Source organism: Carcharodon carcharias, chromosome 2 (genome assembly GCF_017639515.1).
Source record: "Carcharodon carcharias isolate sCarCar2 chromosome 2, sCarCar2.pri, whole genome shotgun sequence".
Lineage (NCBI taxonomy): Eukaryota > Metazoa > Chordata > Chondrichthyes > Lamniformes > Lamnidae > Carcharodon > Carcharodon carcharias.
The window spans coordinates 232,721,779-232,744,771 of NC_054468.1; the positions used below are offsets into that span (position 1 = coordinate 232,721,779).

Sequence of the window (22,993 nt, forward strand, 5' to 3'; positions counted from 1 at the left end):
TTACCCTGGGTTTCCGGATTACTAGTTCAGTGACAATACCACTAGGTACTGGGATTAAAAGAATTAAATTAGGAATACGGGCTGCATCAGCTAGGTTTGTATTCCCTTGAGTTTAGATGGTTGAGGGGTGGTCTAATTGAGATAGTTTGATAGGGTAGATAGAGAGAAACTATTTTGTCTGGTGGGAAAATTGAGAACAGGGAACATAATGTTAAAATTCGAGCCAGGCCATCCAGGGATGTAGTAAGGAAACGCTTCTTCACACAAAGGGGAGTGGAAATCTGGAATTGTCTTGACCCTAAAAGACTGTGGATTCTGGGAGTCATTTGGAACATTCAGGACAGAGATCGATAGATTTTTCTGGGTTAGGGAATCAAGGAATATGGATGAAGGCTGCAAAATGGTACTGAGATTCAGATCAGCCTCAGTCTGATTGAATGGCAGTGGAACAGGCTTGAGGGGCTGAATGGCCTCATCCTGTTCCATTATTTCTGAACTGCTCTTGAGCTATGGGCAATGCTGCATTTATTGCCTCTGCCCAGTTGTCTGTAGCTCCTAGTGGGATTCAGGGGTCAGGATTTATGGGTAGAGCTGAGCAGAGAGGACCAGCACATTGTCTTTCCGGAAGAATTTCAGTGAACACCAATCCAGGAGTTTTCTCCTTAATTTTCCTTCTGGTACCTGCCACAAAACTGTTAAATTAGCTTTCATAACTTGTCAAGGTTAATGAACTCGTGGTTTCTGCCCAGCACCATAACCTTGACATTCCCACACTTGGCAAGTGCTTATTTTCTCTGATGTAATGTGGTAGTGAAGGCATGGCATAAAGGCTGAGGCAGAGCCAGAGCTATAACCAATGCACAGTCAATGCTGCAGACTGTGTGTGACTAGCAGGGCCTCATATGCAGTCAGTGCATGTCCTAAAACTCCTTACCTAATTCCCAACAGTTGAATGTTGTCCAGGAAAATTCACCCTTACACATCCCATCAGAGGCTTTGGTCACAGAGTTTTACAAATGAGGGTGATTGTATTTAACGTTACCCACCCATTGGTTATACTAACATATTTCATAGAATCACGGAATTCTGCGACACAAAAAGAGGCCATTTGACCCATTGTGCCCATGCTGGTTCTTTGAAAGAACTTTCCAATTAATCTAATTCCCCTGCTCTTTTCCCATAACCCTGCAAAATGTTTCTTTTAAAGCATTTATCCAATTCCCTTTTGATAGTGACAAATCTACTTCCACCATCCTTTCAGACAGCGTGTCCCAGATCATGAGCAACTCACTGAATGAGAAAACGTCTCTTCACCTCCCCCTTAATTTAGCCTCCTTTTTTATTCCACATCCATTTGTTAACTAGGTGACAGTCCCTGTCTGCTTGCTGTAGCGAGGATCCTCCTCTACTTCATATTCATTCGGTACTGTATCACTTTCAACTCTTTGACCATTTTCTGCACATTTGCCTCATAGGCCAGTAGCTCATTGTGGGAGTTCTGCTGCTGTATGGTTTTAAATGTTTGCTCTATGACAGGCATGATTGGACCCAAGTTGTATACGTCCTTGCAGGAGTTGTACAACACTTCCACAGTCCCATGTAGACTGTACAGGTAGTCGTAGCAATACTTCAGTTTGCACTTGATATCTGCCAAGACCCCACATGCTTGCTGCATCTTTTCCACCTCGCTTTCTTTCCGGGCCAGGCTCTCCTTCAATCTCTCAATCTCTTTGCTTTTCTCTGGTATCTGCCTGCTGCACTTATTCATTTCCTCTTCATTATCTTTGACAACAGCTCTGAGGTGATGCAATTCGCCCTCCACCATCTTCACCAGCCTCTTTGTGTTATTTAGTTCCTTGTTGTAGTCAACGGTCATTGGAATTCCTGGAAGATGAAAACAAAGATCATTGATAATTGTGAAGTGAGTTAGAGGAAGGACTCTCCATGTTGTGCCTTTTCAATATAGGGCTGCAACCTCTCGGATTCTCATTGAAAGGGGATGGTGGAGGAGGGATGTAAATTAACCTAGTAACTGTAGACTGTGAGAATGAATGTGTCTATTTTGTCTGCTTCTATCCTGACTAATTATAAACTTATTCTCTTGTGCTCCTCTTTACAAAGCCTTGTGGAAATGACCTTTAGTCTGAAGTGGATCGAATTTGTCGACCTTTTCCTGAGGTTATTGGTAAGAGCTACACGGTAACTGACAGTGACTGATTAATCACATCAAGCCATGCATTCTCTTTGTGCTTTCTCAATGTTAGTGGGTATTTTGTTCATAATCTTCCTGGGCCATAAGCAGGGAGCATGTCCCTGTATAAAGTGATGCATCAAATCTGTTGGACTGAGTAATCATTAGTGAGTATGCAGTGAAGACGATGTTCAATGACAGCAAGTGTTACTTAACAAGAACATGAAAACATGTTGTGTTTAAAGGAAGCCGGTCAACTGAAGACAATCGAAAGACATTATGAGAAAGTTAGTGAATATCTGTCTTGTGAGGACTGAGGCATGTGGACCTGGGAGATCCCAGAATCGATCCCAGGGCTGTGCAATTGATGGACAAAACAATCACTGTCACCATTTTCAGACTCTCTGGGTTGGGCCGGGAGTTTCAGTGCCCGCTGGATGTGGGCGTGTTGAGTGGTGTGAGTGGACAATCGGTTTCACGACGGCATGAAACCAGTTCACGATTGTCTGCTCAGCCTTGTCAACGGAGGGCCGCGTTTCCCTCCATCTGACCTCAGGAACCTCATTGTAATACATCTGCTTATCATTATTAGGCCAGCCTACTGGAATCGTTTCTGCCCCCCCTCCCTCCCCCCACCAGCAGCTGGATCATCCGTCCACGTTGGTGGGAGAGCAGGCCAGCGCGTTTCACAACAGCACATAAAAGGTGTATACTTGGCAGGCTGCATTTTGAGGGAACTTGGAGGTGAGTACACAGCAATGGTGTGCAGCACTCGCCTGGGTCACCTATTGGACTTCAAGCTTGAGGAGCGTTGGGGGGGCGGGGGGTGGGGGGGCGGAGGCCAAGAGCAGTCCTGGCATTGAGGCAACTTGTTGGGGAGGGGGGTGCAGGGTAGCCAAGGGCAGCCTTGTGGTTAAGGCGACTTGTGGGGGTAGGGTAAGGGCAGATCTGCTGGTGAATATAGCGCACAAGTATTCAGGGTGGGGCGTAGGGTGGGCAAGAGAAGTGGCCATGCATTAGGGAAACCTTGTATAAAGTGTCCATTCCTCTGCAACTCAGGCAGTTTAGCCGTAGCCATGTTGATATGATTGGAGTTGGGTCTCTAGCTTATCTGCCCACTCAAGCAATGCAGAGGCATCAAAGTGCCACCAAGTGCTCCAGAGCTTCTCACTCCCCCTGCTCATTCTGCCATGTATTGAGTGTTTTAGTGAACTGGAGAACAGTTGGACGACTGGGCAAGTTGTACAATCTCCTCACTAAAGCTGGCCATGGAGCAGTCACTGCTGGAGACGCTCACAGCCCCTTGCAATGTCATCATCCCGGTTTGTACCCCCGTGAATCAAGCTAACAGGCCAGCCTTGCAGTGTGGGTTAGGAGAATGCCTGTGCCTGAGCTGAGAGCACAGCATGCAGTCCATTGGACAAAGCTGCTGCCAATTTGTCGGGCGGAGTGGGGCGGAGGTGGGTGGGGTTTCGGGCAGCCTTGCAGCACACTAATCTCTGGCCATCCAAGTGGTGGCCAGCACTCTCCCGGATGCATTGAGGGCCCTTCAAACTTAACCAAGACAGGTTCTTAGTACACCCATGCTAACCACATGCCTCTCTCTTTCATCCTGCAGGAGGAGTACATCAGGGTCATGGAGCCTGGTGAACCAGTTGTATGCCTGATGGTCTACAGTGAGCAAAGACAATATAGGGGAAAGTGACTAAGGCTCCTGGCTGTGCAGAGGGAGGAGCAGCAACCTCAGGAAGGGGTGGCTGGGGATACCACACACACCACCAAAGAGCCACAGCGAGTCATCGATAGTCGGCGTCTGGTGACACCCAGGGTCTATAGTTGGCGCCTTTCATTCCTACAGATAACTGAGAACCAGCATCGCCAAAGACTGTGGATGTCTAGGGAATTGGTCGGTCACATCTGCCAGTTACTGCAGGATTTGGTGCCACGGGGACATGGAGGGCATCCACTGCCAGTGGCTGTGAAAGTGACTGCGGTGCTCAATTTCCATGCCAGTGGCTCCTTTCAGGGCTCCACAGGTGACCCCTGTGGGATCTCACAAGCCTCCACCCACAATGCATCCATGAGATCACGGATGCCATCTTCGCGTTTGGTATTTCGCCCAGGACCAGGACAGCCAGGATGCAAGACACATCCTGCAGGTGTCTGCACAGATTCCAAGAAATGTGCACGATGCCTACATCTTCAGTCAGTCACAGATCCCTGAAGTCTTCCAGGGTCCACAGAAGCTGCAGGGATGGTTCCTCGGGGACAAGGGAGAGGCTGTGACTCATGGCACCCGTGTGGCGGCCTCAGAGAGCAGCAGAGTGAAGATATAATGAGGCTGATGCTGCAACTTGCAACTTGGTGGAGCAGACGATCGAGATGCTGAAGATGAGGTTCTGGTGCCTGGACTTGGTGGAGCCCTGCAATACAGACAGGGTCACCCATCGTCATCGTCTGCTGCACCCTTTACAACCTGGTGCTGAAAAAGGGAGATGAGATGACTGAGGAGGCGATGGAGGAGCTGGAAGTCTCCTCCGATAAAGACATCGACGGGGATGAGGGTGAGGAGGTCTTCGAAGGTGACAATGACAGTGATAAGACCCTCACATGGGCTAGATGAGGCAGGCGCACTCTGGAGGCCTTCATAGCTGCTAGATTTCTGGAGGATGATGACGACATTCGGTAAGGAGACCCCATAGATCTTCACATTGCATCTGTGAATGTTTGGCTCCAGTCTGGCCGAGTGCAGTTCGCTTGTGCTCTGTGATCAGGGTCATATCATAGAGACACAGCCATGAAACTTTAGAGGCATCTGATGCTTTGTCCGCCTTCAGTAGTGAGCCCTTCAGGAACACAGCATCAGTGGTCCCAGATGCTGAAGAGGTGGGGGCCAGCCCCACCTTAAAAGTGCTGAGAACACACAGAGAATGATGAAACTCTTTGGCACCTTCCCAGTACATTCTGGCAGCAATGATGAGCACTGTGGAGGTACAGGCATCAGTAATATGTTCAGGGAGTGTGAGGCTGGACCATCACTTTGATCTGAAGGCTGCACGAAACACAGGGACTGACCACCTGCCTTTATCTTGTGCAGAAATGTTTCACATCTGAGTGACAAGAACACTGTTTATCAGAACAAGGAGCCATAGGCAGGGAGACATTGTTGGGAGTTTATCAACAATAGTGAACAGTACTTACAAGTGATTAACACCTGTGCCCAGGCTGTGTAACTAATTCTTAACTTTCCTAACCCTGCCGCTATGTCTTGTTGCTCTCCGGACATCCACAGCGGAGCTGGAGGCTGCCTGCTGACTGCTACACCCTGTCTGTGATGACCTTGATGGGTGTCCTCTGGAGGGCTGAGACTTGGAGGGCCCCGCCCTACTTTCGGAGTCCTGCTGTGCGGCAGTCTGTGAGCTGGAGCTGCTGAGGCCACAGGAAGAGGGGATTCCGATGGGCCGGACACTTCCGGAGTCACCTGGATGGGTGGCCCCAGGGTGTTCACCTGATGATCCTCCTCCCTATGGGTGCCCAATGGCCCCAGGCTGACTCCTTGAGGTGAAGGGGTAGCTGGAGTGAGATTGAGCTGCCCTACAACCCTCTCGTGTACAAACTCTTGGAGGCCACTATGGCATCAGCGATGGAGCTGACCATCAGGAGTGTGCAGGAGTGACATCCTGGACCAAGGTCTCCATGGCAGCCACCATCCTACCAGTGTTGACCTCGGTGCATTGGCATGTCGGTGCTATCACCTCAGCCTGAAGGGGAATGGACTCTTCCATCGTGCCTTGCAATCTGAGGGAGTGCAGTGGACATCTCTTCCTGATGTTCCCGAGCTTGCCTTTGCAGCTCCAGGGACTGTGACGACTGACTTCAGAGGCTTATTATTGTCATTTTACCCACCCTCCTCTGCACAAATCTGGGACAATTCTGCCCTAGATAGGAGACAGTCAATCCCGAATCGCATTCCTGATCATTATTCAGCAGTTTGCAGTCTGTGCTTGAGATATCAAAGGGTAGAAATTTCTGCCAGTGACTGTACCAATACTGAATTGCTTGTTCTGACTCTTCTTCATTCCCTATAAGTATTACCTAGCAGAAATAAATGGTTAATGCCCTTAATTAATAGATTAAATTGCACCATTAAAATTCGCCCAGAACCAGCAGACTGTGACCTCAGATTAATGTCACATCCAAAGGACAGTATGTCTGATGTTGCACCACTTCCTCAGTGCTGTACGTGACATGGAGTTTAGAGGTGGTGAGATATCCACCACCTTTGCTCTTCCAGGCATGTGAGATGCCGGGTTTGCGAGATGCTACCAGTGAATTCTGATAATAGTGGAGCCAAGAACATCAGGCTCCTCTTCGAAATATGGATCTTTTGCATCCACCCAAGCAGACAGACTGGGCTTTGGTTTAGCATCTCATCCAAAAGTTGAGTGTGTTTTGTGCAAGACAAGTAGCCATTTCTGAAACCACTCCTTATCTTTTTATTCTTCCTGGACCTAAACCTTTGGAGATGCCGTGATGTACCATTGTGAGATGAATCTATTTATAATTCTTATCTTTCGACATTTTTGTGCACTGCCTGTTTGGGATCTTGCTATTCCCTCAATATTTACCCTATGGACCTGTTACCAGCAATTATCTTGAACATTACTTTGAATACCTCTTACCAACACAAGGAACAAGGAGAGTCAAACCGATTCCCATATCCCTTCCAGTGATTTTCTCTCCTTTCCTGGCCTCTGCGGCGTTCAGGGCGTTCTCCGTGTGTTGCAGGGACGATCTGGCAGCTTGAAGTTGATCATTGACCTGATACCTGTGACTCTCTAGTGTTATCAGTTCATCCCTCTTGATCCACAGGTTTTCCTCCAGATCCTTCCTGTCCATTTTCCCCTTGTCAAAATCCGCTGTCAGCTGCAGTGCCTCAGCCATTATTGATTCGATTATACCTTTGGCCTCTTCCTCGGCCCTGCTCATCTCCTCATAGGCCAATTCGACATCCACCTTCACTTTCTCACATTCTGCTTCCTCCAGGTCCTTGTTGTCTAACGTGGCTGCGGAGTTAGCGAAGGACAAAATGGCAGACATCCCACTCACAAAATGGGGCAAAGTGACATCTTTGAACTTCTTTTCATATGATTCATAATTGAGTGTGGTCATGGCTGCTCTGTAAAGTCACAAAAATATAAAACAGAAAGCTTATTAATGATTGAGTGATGCATTAAATCAGTTTCTTTGGGATCTGCCGAATTCACCATTACAAAGAATTATTGTCCAGTCTCACAAAATCAAATCTTTTGCTTCTAATGGTCTGTATCTTTTACATTTAGGTTTCTAGCTGACATAGAAAATCTCATCAAAGTAAGTAAGAAATGCATTTTGTTTTTAAGGTTTCCTTGACCTTTTGAAGAAAAATTGTAAATTGTTCAAAATCCCTTGAAGGCAGTTCCTCAGCTGATAAATCACTGAAACAAGATTAATACACACTCCATATCAAGTCTCTTTTTACTGTTTCATTTCTCCAGCATCTATAATTCACCTCAACCAGTGGTCCGATCAGCAGTGATGACCCAGGCACTAGCTGTCATTTCTGAGCCAGGCAAAGTGCTGCTGCATCAAAGGTTCACCAAGAGAATCTGGAGTGGGAATTGAACCCAGAGCCTTCTGACTCAATTCATTCTAACATGGATAATCACAATTAGAAAAAAACCACAGGTATGGCTAGAGTTGAAGATGAAGCTTTGCACCCAAACACTAGGAGGCAATGTTCTGCGATTGGGGTCAATGCATCTGATTGAGCAGTGACAGAGGGAGAATTCCTGGTCAATCTAACCCATGTTATCCATGGGAAAATGATATGCTGACACAGGTAGAAAAATAAATTAAAGTATTTTTTAGCTATGTAGAAAGAGAATAAAGTTAGAAGGCATCAGTCAGAATTGTTATCTTTTATGCTCAGAGGTAAAAATTTTAATTTCACTGTCCATGAAGTTACCATACCAACACATAAAGGGTCAATATTTTTAATCAGCACTGCAACTTATAATGTTGAAACTTTAAAATCAAAGTATATAGATATCATATTTTATCAAAAAAATTAATGTTAAGCAGCAGTTGCTCCTGTCAACTCCCCAGGGATGTCACTCAGAGTCAAACGTACAGAGAAGAGTGAGACTGTGGTCTCCTTTTTCACTTTTTATTCATTCTTGGGTCGTAGTTATTCCAACGCACTCCTGATGTGACTATTCCAATGGCTGTTTCCCACATTCTACCCTCTGTAAACTTGAGGTCATCCAAAACTCTGCTGTCCCTGTCGTAAGTCACAGCAAATCCCATTCCCCCCTCACCCCTGTGCTCACTGATCCACATTCGCTCCTGGCCAAGCAACGTCTTGATTTTCAGATTCCCATCCTTCTTTTCAAATCACTCCATCTCCTCCCCCCATCCCCCAATGTCGCTGATATCTCCTCCAGCCCCACAACCCTCCCAAGATTTCTGCACTCCTCTAATTCTGGCCTCTTGTGCATTTTCAAATATAATTGCTCCATCGTTGGCGGCTGTGCCTTCAGTTGCCTGGGCCCAAGCTCTGAAATTCACTCGCTATACCTCTCTGTGCCTCTACTTCACTTTCCTCCTTTCAGACACTCCTTAAAACCTAACTCTTTGACTGAGTTTTTGGTTACCTGACCTAATATCTCCCTGTGGTTCAGTGTCAGACTTTCTTTTCTCTTGCTCCTGTGGCATACCTTGGGATATTTCATTATATAAAAACAGCGATGTAAATATAAATGGTTGTTGTCATTGTTATTGTTATTGGAAGTGCCACTGGCTGGGCCAGCATTAATTGCCCATCCCTAGTTGCCCTTGAGAAGGTGGTGATGAGCTGCCTTCTTGAACCACTGCGTAGGTACACCCACAGTGCTGTTAGAAAGGGAGTTCCAGGATTTTGACCTAACATGAGTGAAAGAACACTCGTATAGTTTTAATTCAGGATGGGTTGTGGCTTGGAAGGGAACTTGGATGTGGTGGTGTTCCCATGGGTCTGCCACCTTTGTTCTTCTAGCTGGTAGAGGTCATGGGTTTGGAAGGTGCTGTCAAAGGAGCCTTAGCGCGTTGCCCTCCCTTACATTTAGAAATAACAGCACAGAAACAAGCCATTTAGCACAACTGGTCCATGCCAGTGTTTATGGCACATGTGCCTCCACCCATCCCTATTCATCTCACCTCATCAGCATCTCCTTCTACTCCTTTTGCCCTCTTGTATTTATCTAACTTTCCCTTGAATGTATTTACATTATTCATCTGAAATACTCCTTGTGGCAGTGATTTACACATTCTCACCGTTCTCTGGGTAAAGAGGTTTCTCCTCAACTCCTTATTAGATTTATTAATTTAATGTCTTGTATTTTGGTCCCTAGTTCTGGTCTCACTCACAATTGGAATAATCTCTCCACTAGCCTGACTCCAGTTTCCTAGCAGCTGTGGCAGGTGACTGTATGCGCATGATCAGGAAGTAATCTGGAGGGAAACAGAATGTCAGAGCAAGGTGCCCTTTAACACCAAATAAAACCATCCTTTTGACATACGAGAGAGCAAAGGTTTCCTGTTAACATGAAACAATGTCAGCAAATGTGAATCAATAATGCAAAACTCCACTTTTAATATAATTCAGCATAAATAAATTCACCACATGCAGTGACTCAAAAAGTGCTATGGTCAAGTGCGCAGTACTAAAGCTCACCACTAGTACGGTGAGCTCACACGAAAGCCTCAGACTGAAGCTCCCAGAGCCGGTGATGGTCTCATGTAATACAACACACCACCACCATCTGACTCTCCAACAACCCTGTCAAACTACATCACTTTGCAATCACCATTAACACTGGCAAAAGTAGCTTGTTCAATATAATACGAATAGTAGAGAAATAATATAATTGGAAATAAACTCTGATAATAACAGTTTTCAGAATGATTGTGTTCCGATTACTGTCATTGGGTTTTATTACACAAAATCTTTGAATTTAATCTCAGATATGTAAGCTGTTTGCTTGATAGTTTGTGAATTATGAGGCATTTAATCAGATTTATTCTGTCTCTCCTTCAGCTCCTCCTTTCCCTCGCCCTCAATTCCTCCTGCTCCCTCACCCTGTCCCCTTCCATCTCCCTCCCTCCTCCTTTCTCCTTCACCCTCTTCCCTTTACCCCGCCTTGTCTCCCTCTCAACGTCCTCACCCTCCCTCTTCTTCTCACTTCCCCTCTTTCCCTGTACCTATCTATCCCTCCTCCTCCCTTTCCCTCTCCCTATCTCCCTCCTCCCCTCTTCTTCCCAGTCTCTCCCTCTTTATTTCCCTCTTGTTTACCCCGTCTCTCTCCCCTTCCTCCAATCTTACCCTTTCCCAACCCCATTTCTTCCTCTCCTTTCCTCTCTCTCTCCATTTCCCCCTCTATCTCACTCACTCTCCTTCTCTTCCTCCTTCCCCCTCCACTTTTTCCCTTTACCTTCCTTTCCCTCTCCTTCTCCCTCTCTACCTTCCTCTATCCTCTTTCCTCCTGTGACTGCTAGTGGTTGAATTTTTCTCTTTCTATAATCACAATGTTCACCCTTTACCTTAAACAAAAGCTTCACTTTTCTCACAATAAAACTCACTCCTAGAACTCTAGATTAAAAATCAGGGCCCTGATTTCTGATTTGAGAAAACAGTATTAAGGAGCCAGATTTCTCTCTCAGAAAGCTGGCCGCGCCCAGATTTCTAGATTTGTCTACGTGTATGGATTTGAGGGGCTCTTTCTCCCTCATAAACAGTAAAATTACTTACAAATAGGGCCTTCCTATCTCATAACCAGCAGTCAATGAAAGTTCTTTCCAGAATAAAACTACGTGGGTTGCCTTCGACTTTCAGATAAAGATGGTATTCATATTGGTCTGTCATCAGTGCAAAACTTTAGTGGTCAGACGTTTTTCTTTCCACTCTGTACCTCTTTGTTTCTCTCTGTATCTGACCTTATGCAGAATAAAGCTCTAAGTAGGGACTTTACTTTTTAAGAAAAGCCTCACGTAGTAACTGAATATTTATTAATTCTCTCTCAGATCACTTTTAGAAACAAAATTTTGTGAGTGAATGTCTTTCTGAAAAGGAAGCTTGCTGGAGAGATATTCCTCTGAAAACAATTTCTCCCCCTTTATCTTAAACAAAAGCCTCACTTTGCCCTTTTGAAAATAAAAGTTCAGCTGTTTGAAGAGATTTCTTTCTCCCTCACAAAAACGAGTTTGGAAATCAGTCTTTCTTCCCTCTGTACATATTCAGACAACTCTCCTTTGAAAAATCAAGCAGTGTTGAGTTCTCTTTCGTCGACGAAAACGTGGGAGATATTTTTTCTCTCTGTCAAAAACCTCGAAACAAACTATTTTTCCAACCCAGACAGGGATTTTATTGAGAAAAAATATAACCCCTGCTCGGAAACACAAGTCAAAGTTCTGATATTCTGTCCTGATTAAGCCCCTTTGCTGCTGAGACTCAATTTCCTTCACTGAAGTGCGACACAAGCACGAGATCGGAAAGGGCTACGGGTGCGGCCAGGAGCTGCTAACAGAGGCACAAGCCACGAGGCTCGATCCACCCTGGCTTCTCGATGCAAGGACTGAACCCTAATCTTCCAGGAAAGTCTTTCAAATGCTTGGATCCTGAACTAGCTCGACCTGAATACCACTTCATTTCAGTTCAATCAGCCCAAAGCTATCAAGAGCCTCTCTGGTTAAACTTTAATATTTTCCCCCCACATTCTTAACACAATAAAATCATCGAGGACTGTTTAGCTCGCTCTGAGCACGTGCTAAAGAACCTAAATCCCACCCAATCTACTTCATACAAGCTTTTTTTGGGAAGAAAAATCCACCAAGAAACATAAAGACCAATTCAGAGGGGGAAACACTCCTGCACACTGAGGCAAATAAAACGTCAAAATAAACCTAAAATGGTACTCACTGTTCAGTCCTGTTGAGTTGCCCTTTAAATACAATTAAATTTTCCTTCTATTCCAGTATTAAGAGAGCTGATAGACTGCAGGAGAAAGCTTAGATCCAAATGGTGGATGGAAGGAAATTCAGCAACTTCAACCATACAGCCAGTAACTAACAGCAAAAACTGTGGTGTAGCTGCTTTTATACCAGGCTCAGTGATGGGAGGGGCATATTTCTAACAGACAAATGGATGGAGGAACATTAATGTATTTAAGTCCATCCCTCCTCCTTCAGGTTCCCCTGTTTGATTCTAACCCTAGATCCTGAGCACAGAGACTTGGTAGAAAGCTTCATCGACTCAGATCCACTGCACTAAAGGGTGAATCCATGGGCTTTATTCAGACCTCCCTGAAGGATGGATATTCAGACAGGGGAGGGCTGACCTCTTTCCTGCCACCAACCCCCTGTCCCCAAAACCCACCATCTTGAATCTACAATACAACAGATACACCAGATGGAGGCTTTCCACAATCAATATAGGCCGCTCAGCTCTCGAACTGCTTGTGTTCTTGTCACAATTGAGAAATTATATGGCTTGAAAGTCATTTAACATTGCAGAATTGCAAACTCTTCAAACTAAGACAGTTTGTAATTAGTTTTGGGAAGAAATTGCTTCTGACCCCAGCAAGCGATGCATCACTGGTTGGATGATAAGGAATCAATTGCTGTAATTCAATATATACAAGAAACCTGCTGAGGTGTCAAGAAATAGTGCAAGTTTGAAAAAGGAGGGATATAATAATATTGGAAGTTGCTACCCGGATGGAGAATGATTAAATGTGCCTGGGATAGACAGAAACATGGGGTTATATATCTAGCTTGGTTTATGGTGCATTTTCTGCAGACTGTGCAATTCGTTGACATTATTCATTCAAACAACTTTCACTCACAAAGATACAAAAGTTTTTTAAAAAGCAAATGGTGTTAAATCCAGCAAAGTATCCAGTGCTTGAAAACTGTGCAAATGGGAAATGATTGAACATCTGCAGTGATTGAACTGTTAGGGAGCAGCCTTCTGTCACACCATTAACATAGAAACAGGAGGACATCATTTAGCCCCTCGATCCTGTTCTGCTGCCATTCAGTGAGACTATGGCTGAATTGTGACCTACCCTTCTTATACCTGCCTTTGCCCTATATCCCTTAATACCTTTGGTTAACAAAAATCTATCAGATTTAAAATTAATAGCTGATCTGGAATCAGTTGCCATTTACAGAAGAGTTCCAAAGTCCTACCACCTTCTGTTTGCAGATGTTTCTTAATTTTCTTCTTGAAAGGTCTGGCTCTGATTTTCAGATGGTGCCCCCCCCCCCCCAACCCCCCTAGCCCTGGACTCTCCAACCAGAAGAAGTAGCTTCCCCCTATTGAATAAATGGGAAGTAATGACAATAATTTGCCTTCCTCAGCACTGCCGAGGCCTGACCTGGGGTGGAGAATGCTGGCCCAAACGTAAGTTGGTAAAAAGAATTGAGGCAGAATTTATGGTCCATTGCCTGATGTAACAGATCTGTTCCCTTTTCCAACAGAGTCTGCTTACTGCTGTGTCATCTTTACTTCCATAATTCTCCCCTTCCCACTATCTCTAATAAACTCTCTGTTGATACCATTAGATACATTTTTTTGTAATGACTGCCACATACTTGTGTTGGCCTGTAATATACCTGCCAGCTACATCTTGTTAAGTAACATGCATCAAATTGGGGCCTACCAGGATAGGCCTTGGAATGTGCACTGCGATCAGGTCTGATGCAACAGGCCAGAGAGTTCACCATGTTAAAATTATGGCATGAATTGTATATTGCTGGATTGCAAATGACAAACCTTTCTATGAACCAGGTAAACATCTCATGTTGTTTCCATCAGAGATGTGTCCTTCAATCCAACAGAACACAAGGAATGTCCCCCGACTATCCTTCTCCCTCTGAATTTCCTGATTTGAAAGCCCCTTGACTTTTGAACCCTTCACCAATGAAGAGTGCAGGAGGGCATGCCAGGAGCAGCACCAGGCATACCGAAAAATGAGGTGTCAACCTGGTGAAGCTACAACACAGGGTGACTTGTGTGCCAAACAACAAAAGCGGCAAGGGGTAGACAGAGCTAAGTGATCGCACAACCAATAGATCAAATCTAAATTTTGCAGTCCTGCCACATCTACTCATGAATGGTGGTGGACAATTAAAAAATAACTAGAGAGGGAGAGTCCACAACTATTCCCATCTGCAATTATGGAGGAGCCAAGCACATCAGTGCAAAAGGCAAAGCTGAAACATTTGCTACAATCTTCAGCCAGAAGTGCCATGTGGATGATCCATCTCGGCCTCTCCAGAGGTCCCCAGCATCACAGATGCCAATCTTCAGCCAATTTGATTCATTCCACGTGATATCAAGAAACAGCTGAAGGCAATGGATACTGCAAAGGCTATGGGACCTGACAATATTCTGAAGTCTTGAGCTCCAGAACTTGCTGTGCCCTTAGCCAAGCTGTTCCAGTACAGCTACAACACGGGCATCTACCCCGGCTATGTGGAAAATTGCCCCGGTTTATTCTGTGCATAAAAGCAGGACAAATCCAACCCAGCCAATTACCGCCCCATCAGTCTACTCTCGATCATCAGTAAAGTAATGGAAGGAGTCATCAACAGTGCTATCAAGCAGCACTTGCTTATCAAGAACCTGCTCACTGACACCCAGTTTGGGTTCCACCAGGGCCACTCAGCTCCTGACCTCATTACAGCCTTGGTTCAAACATGGACAAAAGAGCTGAACTCCCGAGGTGAGGTGAGAGTGACTGCCCTTCACATCCAGGCAGCATTTGACTGAGTGTAACGTCAAGGGGTCTGAGCACAACTGGAGTCAATGGGAATCAGGGGAAAACTCTCTGCTGGTTGGAGTCATGCGTAGCACAAAAGAAGATGGTTGTTGTTGTTGGAGGTCAGTCATCTCAGCTCCAGGACATCACTGCAGGAGTTCCTCAGGATAGTGTCCTCGGTGCAACCAACTTCAGCTGCTTCATCAATGACCTTCCTTCCAACATAAGGTCAGAAGTGGGGATATTGGATGATGATTGCACAATGTTCAGCACCATTTGTGACTCCTCAGATACTGAAGCAGCCCATGTCCAAATGTAGCAAGACCTGGACAATATCCAGGTTTGGGCTGACAAGTGGCAAGTAATATTTGCACCACACAAGCATCAGGCAATGATCATCTCCAACAAGAGAGAATCCAACATTCACCCCTCGACATTCAATAGCATTATCATCACTGAATCCCCCACTATCAACATCCTGGTGTGGGGGGTTGGGGGGGCGGGTTACCATCGACCAGAAACTGAACTGGACTAGCCATATAAATACTGTGGCTACAAGAGCAAGTCAGAGGCTAGGAATCGTGCAATGAATAACTCAACCTCCTGATTCCCCAAAGCCTGTCCACCATCCACAAGGCACAAGTCAGGAGTTTGATGGAATACTCCCCACTTGACTGGATGAGTGCAGCTCCCACAACACTCAAGAAGCTGGACACCATCCAGGGCAAAGCAGCCCACTTGATTGGCACCCCATCCACATACTTTCACTCCTTCCACCACCGATGTACAGTAGCAGCAGTGTGTACCATTTACAAGATGCACTGCAGGAATTCACCAAGGCTCCTGAGACAGCACTTTCCAAACCCATGACTACTACCATCTAGAAGGACAAGGGCAGCAGATAGATGGGAACACCACCACCTGGAAATTCCCCTTCAAGTCACTCACCATCCTGACTTGGAAATATATCACCGTTCCTTCACTGTCGCTGGGTCAAAATTCTGGAACCCCCTTCCTAAAAGCACTGTGGGTGTACCTACACCACATGGACAGCTTTCTCCATCTCAGGACATCCCAAAGTGCTTTACAGCCAATGAAGTGTTTTTGACACTTGTTTTTGACAACAGTAGTCACTGTTGTAATGTAGAAAACACAGCAGCCAATTTGCACACAGCAAGATCCCACTAAGAGCAAAGTGATAAATGACCAGAAGTTGGATGGGTGATAAATATTGTTCAGACCATCAGGACAAACTCACTCAGCTTTCTTTGAATAAAGGCATAGAATCTTTCACTTCCCCCTGAGGAAGACAGGACCTTGCTTTGATGGCTCATCTGAAAAAAAAAGCACCTCAGACAGAGCAGTACTCCCTCACTACTGCAGTGGGAGTGTCGGCCTGGATAATGAGCTCAAGTCACTGGAGTGGAATTTGGGCACATGACCTTTGGATTCAGAGGCAAAGATGCTGCCAAATGAACCAACTCTGGAGCCTCTGTGGCATGCATGACAGTTGCCAGGACATAATAAAGGACTATATAAATGCAAGTATTTTCTTGTCTATCAGGTGCAATGGTTCAGGAGCTTTATATGGGTAGAAATGTGTCCTTTCCCAATAAAGAAAGCATAAGAGGGGTTACTGATTTGTTATTGCTCCTATTATGCTTTTGCCAAGGCTAAATTTCAGCTCTATACATATTTTTACAGTCCAATTCTTCAACATTGCAATGTCATCCTCTATCATTGATATAATAAAATGGAGAATTCAGATACATGGCCACTTGGCTATGGGGTATTTGTGAAAGGGGAATTGAATGGAGTGCAGTACAGATTCACTGGAATGGTACTAAGGTCTCCAAGGGTTAGCTTATGAGCAGAGTTTATATCAAATAAGCTTATTTTTCTTGGAATAAAGAAGATTAAAGGGTGAGTTGATTGAGGATTTTTACGATTTTGAAAGGAATTAATAGGATAGATATAAAGACAAACTGAAACAAAAATAGAAAGTGCTGGATAAACTCAGCGGGTCTGGCAGCATCTGTGGAGAGAGAAACAGAGTTTCGAATCCATATGACCCTTCTACAGAATTGAAGAGAAGTGGAAATTTATACTGTTTAAGGGGGTGGGGGTGGGGCAGGTGGAGCTGGATAGACCAGCAATAGGTGGGGACAAAGGAAGGATTGACAAAAATGTCATGAACTGAAGAACAAAGGGAGTGTTGATGGTGATGGTTAGTGCTAAAAAAAGATGCTAATAGTGGCATAGTAAGAAAGCAGAATGTGATTAAAGCAAGGGTAACATTGTATGAAAGAACAACATGGAACAAGTAACAGATGGCTCTTTTGGGGAATAGGGTGGGGGGCTGGGTGGGGAGAAAGGTCATACGGACTCAATGTTAATTCTGTTTCTCTCTCCACAGAGGCTGTCAGACCTGCTGAGTTTTTCCAGCATTTTCTGTTTTTGTTTCAGATTTCCAGCAACCGCTGTATTTTGCTTTTATATTCTTATAAAGACAAACTGTTCCACTGATAGGGCAGTCTAGGACAAGAGAACATAACCTTAAATTCAGAACTAGACTGTTCAGGAAAGCAGTTTGAAAATATTTCTTCATGTAGAGTGTGAAACACATTTCCACAACAAGCAATAGATCCTAGCTCGTTAAATAATTTTAAAGCTGAGAGCTCTAGACTTTTGCTAGACAAGGATATGAGAGGATGTGGAACCAATACAGATGTATGGAGTCAAGATAAAGATCAGTCATAACCCCAGTGAATAATGGAACAGATTTGAAGGGCTGAATGGCCTCCTCCTGTACCAATGAGTGGCTGAGAAACCACAGAAGTACCTAAAAAAACTTGAACTGTTCCATATTTTTCAAAAAGTGATTACAGGAGACAGCAAGCTGGGGACTGCAGCTTATTTTCTTTTTTGAAAAACTATACTTTATTCATAAAATATCTGGAAGAAACTTCCAAAACATTTCAAAATCATCATCACAAAGGTACAATCAGATTTACCTTCCACACATGGATCATGAGGTGCATCAATACAATCAATTAATATTACAGTCATTTCAATATGGTCAGTACTGACAATCAGACAATGGTATTGGAGTTAACAAGGTACATCATGTTGTAGTCTGAGGTGCTTCAATACAATTATAATATCATTAGTATTCAATGAATATGCAGATCAGCAAGGGTTTCATAAGGGCTGTTGACATTATGAGACTGTGCATTGCTCAGGATCAGTGAGGCTTTGTGCTATTTGGACACATTAAAGAGACACTGGTACTTTGCAACAGTTTGCAATCTTGGGACGTTTTTTTCCACTTGGACATTGAATGTTGCTGGGAAACTGATGCAGATTTTCAAAACTTTGAAATATTTCAAGGGATGAAATAGTAAAGGATTGTTTCCATTGGTTGGTGGTAGAGAAAGAAAAGAATTTGAATTTGCATAGAGTCTTTCATGGCCTCAGGATGTCCCAGAGTGCTTCATAGCAGATTAAACCTGAGGATTATACTAGCAGATTAAAAAAAGTTAGAAGCTGTCTTTTGTGGAGACCATTTGTAATTGAATATAAATTTATAATATTAATTTAACTTCAGTCCATATGGAGTGTTGTCAAAGAGCTTCCAACACTCAGTGAAAATGTATCAAAGACACAACATTGTCCAACTGGTCTGTTGAGGACTGTTCCCCAGTCATTGGCTTCATTCTGTTACTACCTCATTAAAAAACATCGGAAGCAACTTTCCACCAACTTCTCCAGGGTGACGATACCTCTTCAATAGTCCCGAGAAACAGCCAAAAGATACGCTTTGTCTCTTTAAACACTTTAAAGAGCTCAGTAATAATAACAGTACTTACATTCACCTGGTCATTTTCAGGTCAAAACAATTTACCCACTGTGTTACTTTTCTAAGTGCAGTGATTTGTATAAGAAAACAGTGCCAGCAATGTCCCACACACAGACAATGACCATTCAGTCTGGATCTAGATGGCATTGGCTAGGGTAGGGAAGTTGGGCTTGACTTCAGGGGAGTCAAAACACAACAGTGCTCAAGTTCTCTGCTACTGGGGAGGGACATGGAACTTTTTACCACGAGGAATATTGAGGTGGATGACATTATTGCGTTTAATAGGAAGCTAAAAGCTGAAATGGGGGAGAAAGGGATAGAAGAATACATTCCTAGGGCCAGATGAAGTTAAGGTGGGAGAGGCTTTTGTGGAGCTCAGTTGCTGAAATTGACCAGTTGGACTTGTCTGATTGATCTGTTCCTGTTCTGTACATTGTACGTCATTGTGAAGAAGGACCAGCATCATGGAGCCAAGGCATGTAGACTGTGTGAAGATACATTTCAGCATGGTCTCACTGGATGACAGGCCAGGCTGGATGGGGGGTATCAATTGTATTTTGTAATTAAAAAAAAAATTGCTGGAAATCAGTCAGTCGGCATGGCAGGGTCTGTGGAGAGAGAGAGAGTTAAAGTTTTGAGTTGCATATGACTGTAGTTCGGAACTGAAGAGAGGTAGAAATGTGATCATGTTTCTATTTCACAATTCACATTTCTACCTCTTCTCAGTTCCAAAGAAGAGTCATATTTAACTTGAAATGTTAACTCTATTTCTCTCTCCATGGATGCTACAAGAACTGCTGACTATTTCCAGCACTTTCTGCTTTCATTTCATATCACCCGCATCGCAGTATTTTGCTTTTATTAATTGTATTTTAATGGAGTTTAATCATTTGAAGATGGTTGGCATTAACTGAGGTTTTAGTTGAGCCCCTATAAATAAACACAAATTAAAATTCTGGTTGCTGGGTTAGGAGGTGCATGCTTGTTATCTGTCATTTTGAAAATAAATATAAAGGTGCATAAAGATTGGCTCCAGTTCTAACCTTCACCCACTGGCTTTCTAGAATAGAATATTCAGTGGCCTCCTCCTAAGTTCCTTTGTAGTTTTTTAGCCATGGCAATACCTGCGACTGATGTAATATTGAATTTTGTTGGTGATTGGTGTAATTCTACTTGGCATCAATAGAAAAGAACTTGCAGTAGGTTTGGTGAGGGTGCACTCCTGCAGTAACATTCTGCCCTGTGCTGTTGGTGTTCATCACTCTGAGTGTTGCCTCAATTAGTGATAGTTTTGTGGGTTAATGTTACCTTGCTTTATTGAGAAATGGAATCTTGGTCAACCTTAAATATTTCCTGATTGATGGAGCTGGGAATAAACTGAACTGTTGAATTACCATCACCAAATACTCAACCTCTTCTCCTCGAAATAACTGTTTCCTTCATTTACATACTGAACTGTTGTTGTTAGCTGTGATTGTAACCATGGTAATGGCAATTCAGTTTGCAATTGATTCTGATAAGGTTATGAGTAAAACTTACTGAAGTTTCTAGCAACATAAAGCTATATGCTTTTGGTTTGATATCATACAGGCAGTAGCCATACGTACTACATGTCCTGCCCAGTGGAGCTGGTTTTGAATGGTTAGCACCTCTTTGCCGGGCAAGTTGGCTTGGGAGAGGACACTGCTGTTGGACTGTCTTTGCTGCACAGGATTTGGTGGATCTTGATAAGGCACCGTTGGTGGTACTTTTCCAAGGCCTGGCATCAGGCTCCCCAAGCAACTGCTCTATCTAGAACTCAGTCATGACACGAGACTCCCAGGGCAGCAGAAATGCTTTTGGGGTGTCCTCAAAGCATCCCTGAGGAGGTCAAACATCCCAGCCAACTTTGTGGGATTCCCTGGTTCTTGACTGATCAAAATGGACAATGCTCATACGAACATATGAATTAGGAGCAGGAATAGGCCATTCAGCACCATGACCCTGCTCCCCTGCTCTGCCATTTGATAAGATCATGGCCAATCTGACCGTGGCCTTTACTTGCTTGTCTAACCAACCCCCCTCCCCAATATCAATGACCCAGCCTCCGCTGCTCTCTGGGGAAGAGAATTAATGACTCACTGGGAAAAAAAATTCTCCTCATCTCCATCTTAAATTGGAGACCCCTTAGTTTTAAACTGTGTCCCCTAATTCTAGTCTCTTTCACAAGGGGAGACATCATTTCTGTATCTGCCCTATCAAGTCCCCTCAGGATCTTATTTGTTTCAGTAAGATCTCAAATCTTCTAAACGCCAATGGATATGGGACCAGCCTGTTCAACTTTTCTCATCCCAGGAATTAGTCAAGTGAACCTTCTCTGAACTGCTTCTAATGCTATTATACCCTTTCTTAAAGAAGGAGACCAAAGATGTACACAGTACTCCAGATGTGGTCTCACCAATGTCCTGTACAACTGTAGAAAAACTTCCTTACTTTTATATTCCTTTCCTCTTGCAGTAAACAACATCAGGGAAGTACTGAACACATGGAGAGATTTTGTTGGGAATGAGCAGAGGTGAAGTCAATGTGTTAGAGGGAGTGCGTAAACCTCCAAACAATCCATCTACACAAACCTTCAAGCACCACTGCTTCACATGTGGCAGAATCTCCGGATAATGCATTGGGCTTATCGGCCATCTCAAAACCCTTTGAACCAGAGTGGATGCAAATCATCCTCGATTCCGAGGGACTGCCTAAGCGAGAGATACAGCTAATAGCTCAAAGAGTGGTTGGGCCAGGTGTAATATGGTGTTCTCTTGCTTAATGTATTCTAATTTCATTAACTAAGATTCAAAGAGAGAGTGAAATTTTGCAACTTCTTCCGAGGTCTGAATAGGCAAACAAGATACATAAAAGTGAATCAATTCTCAAAAAACAAATAAATAAACAATTAAGTTGTGTAAAACCACAACTGAACTATGAATACATTATTACATTAATGCAGAAAACATTGGGTGCAAAATGAACTACTGATTGCATTGATACACAAAATACTATCAACATAACAAAAATATATTCATACTTTAAAAATGAGCTAATAATTTCCTTCTGCCCTTCTCATGCAATTTCCCTTTGAAAGCCGAGCTGAAACATTTTCAGCTTATCACATCCCGAAGTGCTTCACCTCCAACTAATGACTTTTGAAGCTCAGTTGTTGTTATGTTCGACAAATAGAGCAGTCAATCTGTACACAGCAGGATCCCAAAAACATGATGGGTTGTTTGAGAGCTTACTCAACATTGCTAGGTTTGATTGAGGGATGAATGCCTGGTCCTTCTTCAAGTCATAACTTGAGATCCCCTACCAGCCCAGACAGCCCAGCCCTTCCTCAGACAGGAGCATCTGCCTGAGTTATATTCTCGAGAGTTTGACTGGGGTTTGAACCACAACCTTCTGACTCTGAGATGAGAATGCTGATGTTGGCTGAGGGATAAGTGTAAGTTAGACCACCAGGGAGAACACCCCAGCTCTTCTTTGAAATAGTCTCAAAGGTTCTTTTATATCCACCTTCAACTGCAGTGGATATAACGTCTCAAGCAAAAGACAGCACCTCTGATAATGCAGCACTCCCTCAGCACTGGAGTGATAGCCTGGATTATATCCCTTGATGGGACTTGAACTCAGACCTTCTGACTCAGAGCAAGAATGCTACCCACTGAGCTACGACTGACAAGGTGGGATGTGATTCGTGGTTACCGAGGATGCAGGCTGTGGGACCTATGCTTGTTCTAAACTATACGCAGAAAAGGACTGCTGGTAAATTACCAGATTTACTGATTCCATTAAGCTGTGGTCAGATGCTGAAATCCAAATAGATATTGACATGAAGTGCACTGGCTAAGGAATACCAGTTGAGCTTTAATACAGGAGAATATAAAGTAATGGGTTTTAGTGCATGGAAGATGGGTTGTGTACAAGGGGATGGGGCCAATTGCATAAGATGGAATTGAAAAGCTTATCATTGCAACTGACTGAGAGAATCAGTGCGAGGCTGTAATCAGGCAGTGTAATGTACTGAGATAGGCTGTGGGTATGAGATAAAATCCATGACTTTAATCATGTGTA

At 44.0% G+C, this 22,993-nt stretch overlaps 1 protein-coding gene across 1 annotated transcript; it reads right to left on the reverse strand.

The window, feature by feature from the left end:
• Nucleotides 1–798: 798 nt before the first annotated feature.
• LOC121273403 lies at nt 799–12,327 on the reverse strand. The gene is made up of 3 exons (XM_041180588.1): nt 12,186–12,327; nt 6,874–7,370; nt 799–1,884 (listed from the first exon to the last, which is right to left on the reverse strand). Exons 2-3 carry the CDS (start codon nt 7,361–7,363, stop codon nt 1,406–1,408), a joined length of 969 nt encoding a protein of 322 aa, XP_041036522.1. The 5' UTR covers nt 7,364–7,370; nt 12,186–12,327; the 3' UTR covers nt 799–1,405.
• Nucleotides 12,328–22,993: the final 10,666 nt, after the last annotated feature.

Excerpts from the sequence above, each read along its gene's own strand:
- LOC121273403 (XM_041180588.1), bottom strand. The coding sequence starts at position 7,363 with ATGACCACACTCAATTATGAATCATATGAAAAGAAGTTCAAAGATGTC. Across the intron at positions 1,885-6,873 it reads TCTCCTTGTTCCTTGTGTTG|GAATTCCAATGACCGTTGAC; the intron begins GTAAGAGGTATT and ends TTCATCTTCCAG.